Source organism: Hylaeus volcanicus, unplaced genomic scaffold, assembly GCF_026283585.1.
Source record: "Hylaeus volcanicus isolate JK05 unplaced genomic scaffold, UHH_iyHylVolc1.0_haploid 8476, whole genome shotgun sequence".
NCBI classification, from domain to species: Eukaryota; Metazoa; Arthropoda; class Insecta; order Hymenoptera; family Colletidae; genus Hylaeus; species Hylaeus volcanicus.
The window spans coordinates 1-1,816 of record NW_026531944.1 but is presented as its reverse complement, the minus strand read 5'-3'; the positions used below and the strand labels follow the sequence as shown (position 1 = coordinate 1,816).

Here is a 1,816-nt window from a genome sequence, read left to right as displayed (position 1 = left end):
GCCGGCAGACCAGTTACTGGCCTCCGCCGGCAGGAGCGGCCGCGGACCCTCCTCCGGATCTACCGGAAAGAGGGTATCCACGACACGCTCCAGAACGGGGGGGGTCGAGGGACTCCGTGACAGGGGGGGCGGCTGGGCGCATGCGGCCTAGCACAATGCGGTAGGGCCGCACCCATGGATCCTTGTCCAGAGTCCCGAGGAGCTCTCCCCAGGCGCTCGCCTTGGCCCTCCTGATGGCGCGCTGGAGGTCCACCGTGGCCTCTCGGTAGACCTCATACAGCGCCGCCTCCCTCGCCGGGTCGCGGTTCCGTCTCCGGCGGGCCCTCGTGAAGCGACGTCGCGCCGCGCTGCATGTAGCACGCAACGCGGCAATCTCGTCGCTCCACCAGTATTCGGCCCGCCTCGGTAGCTTCTTGGCTCGGGGCATGGCGGCGTCGCACGCCGCCGTCAATGACTCCCGAAACCAGTCAGCTTCCCGATCGACGTCCGCGACCGGTCCAGCCGGGGCATCCGGCCAGGACGCGGCGAGGGCGGCCGCCATCAGGGCGTCCTTCTCCAAGCGCTTCAGCGCCCATCTGCGCGGCGGTCGGCCCGGCGCGGGTCCGCGAGCGGGATGGTACTGAGGGGCAGCGGAGACATCCATAAGGATGTAGAGGTGGTCACTAAGGGACTCCACCTCCTCCGCTACCCCCCATCCCGACACGAGACACGAGGCGGCAGGCGTCGCCCACGACAAGTCGACGATTGACTCGCCCTGCCACCGCACGCACGTGCTCACGGACCCCCGGTTAAGCAGCCGGAGGTCCGCGCTCGCCGCCCACTCCAGCACCGCCCGACCCCTCGCGTCCGTTGCCGGGCCACCCCACGCCGTGGACTTGGCGTTGAAGTCGCCCAGCACGAGCGTTCGGGCTACTGGAGAGCGGGACAATGCGTCCTGGATCCCGTCCAGCAGCCACTCGAACGCCGCGAGGGGGGCACTCGGAGGGGCGTAGACCCCGATCAGGGCCAGGCCGCCGCACTCCGCCCCGACGAAGCCGTCACCGCGGGCGAACACGCGGAGAGCCGCGATGTCGCTGCCAACAATCACCACGGAGCCCAACGCGTCGGCCACCCAGTTCGGGCGATCGGCGACGCGGTATGGCTCCGCGGCGACCGCCAACCCCACACCTAACTCGGCCAGGCAGTGGATAAATAAGTCCTGCGTCCTGGCCGAGTGGTTGAGGATGGCTTGGAGGATCCGGACCGGGGGCATGAACTTTAGGCCATGTCCATGGCCTTCCCCAGGCCGGATCCTCCCTCCATCGCAGAGGGCGATCTCGCCCGCAGTGCCTCAGACGGCGCCAGCGCCTGCGCATTTGCCGCCGGTCGATTGACCGGCGTAGACTCGCCCGAACTCGGGGTCGTCACGAGAGCCCTCCTCCCCTGCTTTGGCGGTGGAGGGGCACATTTTTTGGCCCCGAGCCGGTGGTCGGCTGGCCTGCCCAGGTCAGCACAGACCGGGCATCGCATGGGCGCCGTGCACTCACGTGCCCGCTGGCCCGCACCGGCGCACCTGTAGCACCGATCCCCGCGGTCCGCCTCGAGGGGGCATTTCTGCCGCACGTGCCCGAGCTCCAGGCACCTGAAGCATCGGAGGGCTCGCGCGGGCAAGGCCTCCACTCGGGCGGACGACCAGCCGACGAGCAGGCGGCCAGCCGCCAGGAGGGCCCTCATGGCAGCCGCCGGGCAGCGGAGCCAGACGGTGCCCAGCCCGGAACCGGAACGCCGGATGATGCCGGTTTGGACCCTGTCCACCGGGCACCCGGTTACCGCGGCA

General features: G+C 70.2%; 2 protein-coding genes across 2 annotated transcripts; both read right to left on the bottom strand.

Moving 5' to 3' along the window:
• Positions 1-172: 172 nt before the first annotated feature.
• On the bottom strand, positions 173-1,252 carry LOC128882278 (uncharacterized; the record flags this gene model as incomplete). Its single annotated transcript, XM_054133859.1, has 1 exon — positions 173-1,252. A coding segment is annotated over exon 1 (1,080 nt), but the record flags the coding sequence as incomplete, so codon positions are not given.
• A 5-nt stretch (positions 1,253-1,257) lies between these two features.
• LOC128882277 (uncharacterized) lies at positions 1,258-1,713 on the bottom strand. Its single transcript, XM_054133858.1, has one exon. The coding sequence runs from the start codon at positions 1,711-1,713 to the stop codon at positions 1,258-1,260; it is 456 nt and encodes a 151-aa protein (XP_053989833.1).
• Positions 1,714-1,816: the final 103 nt, after the last annotated feature.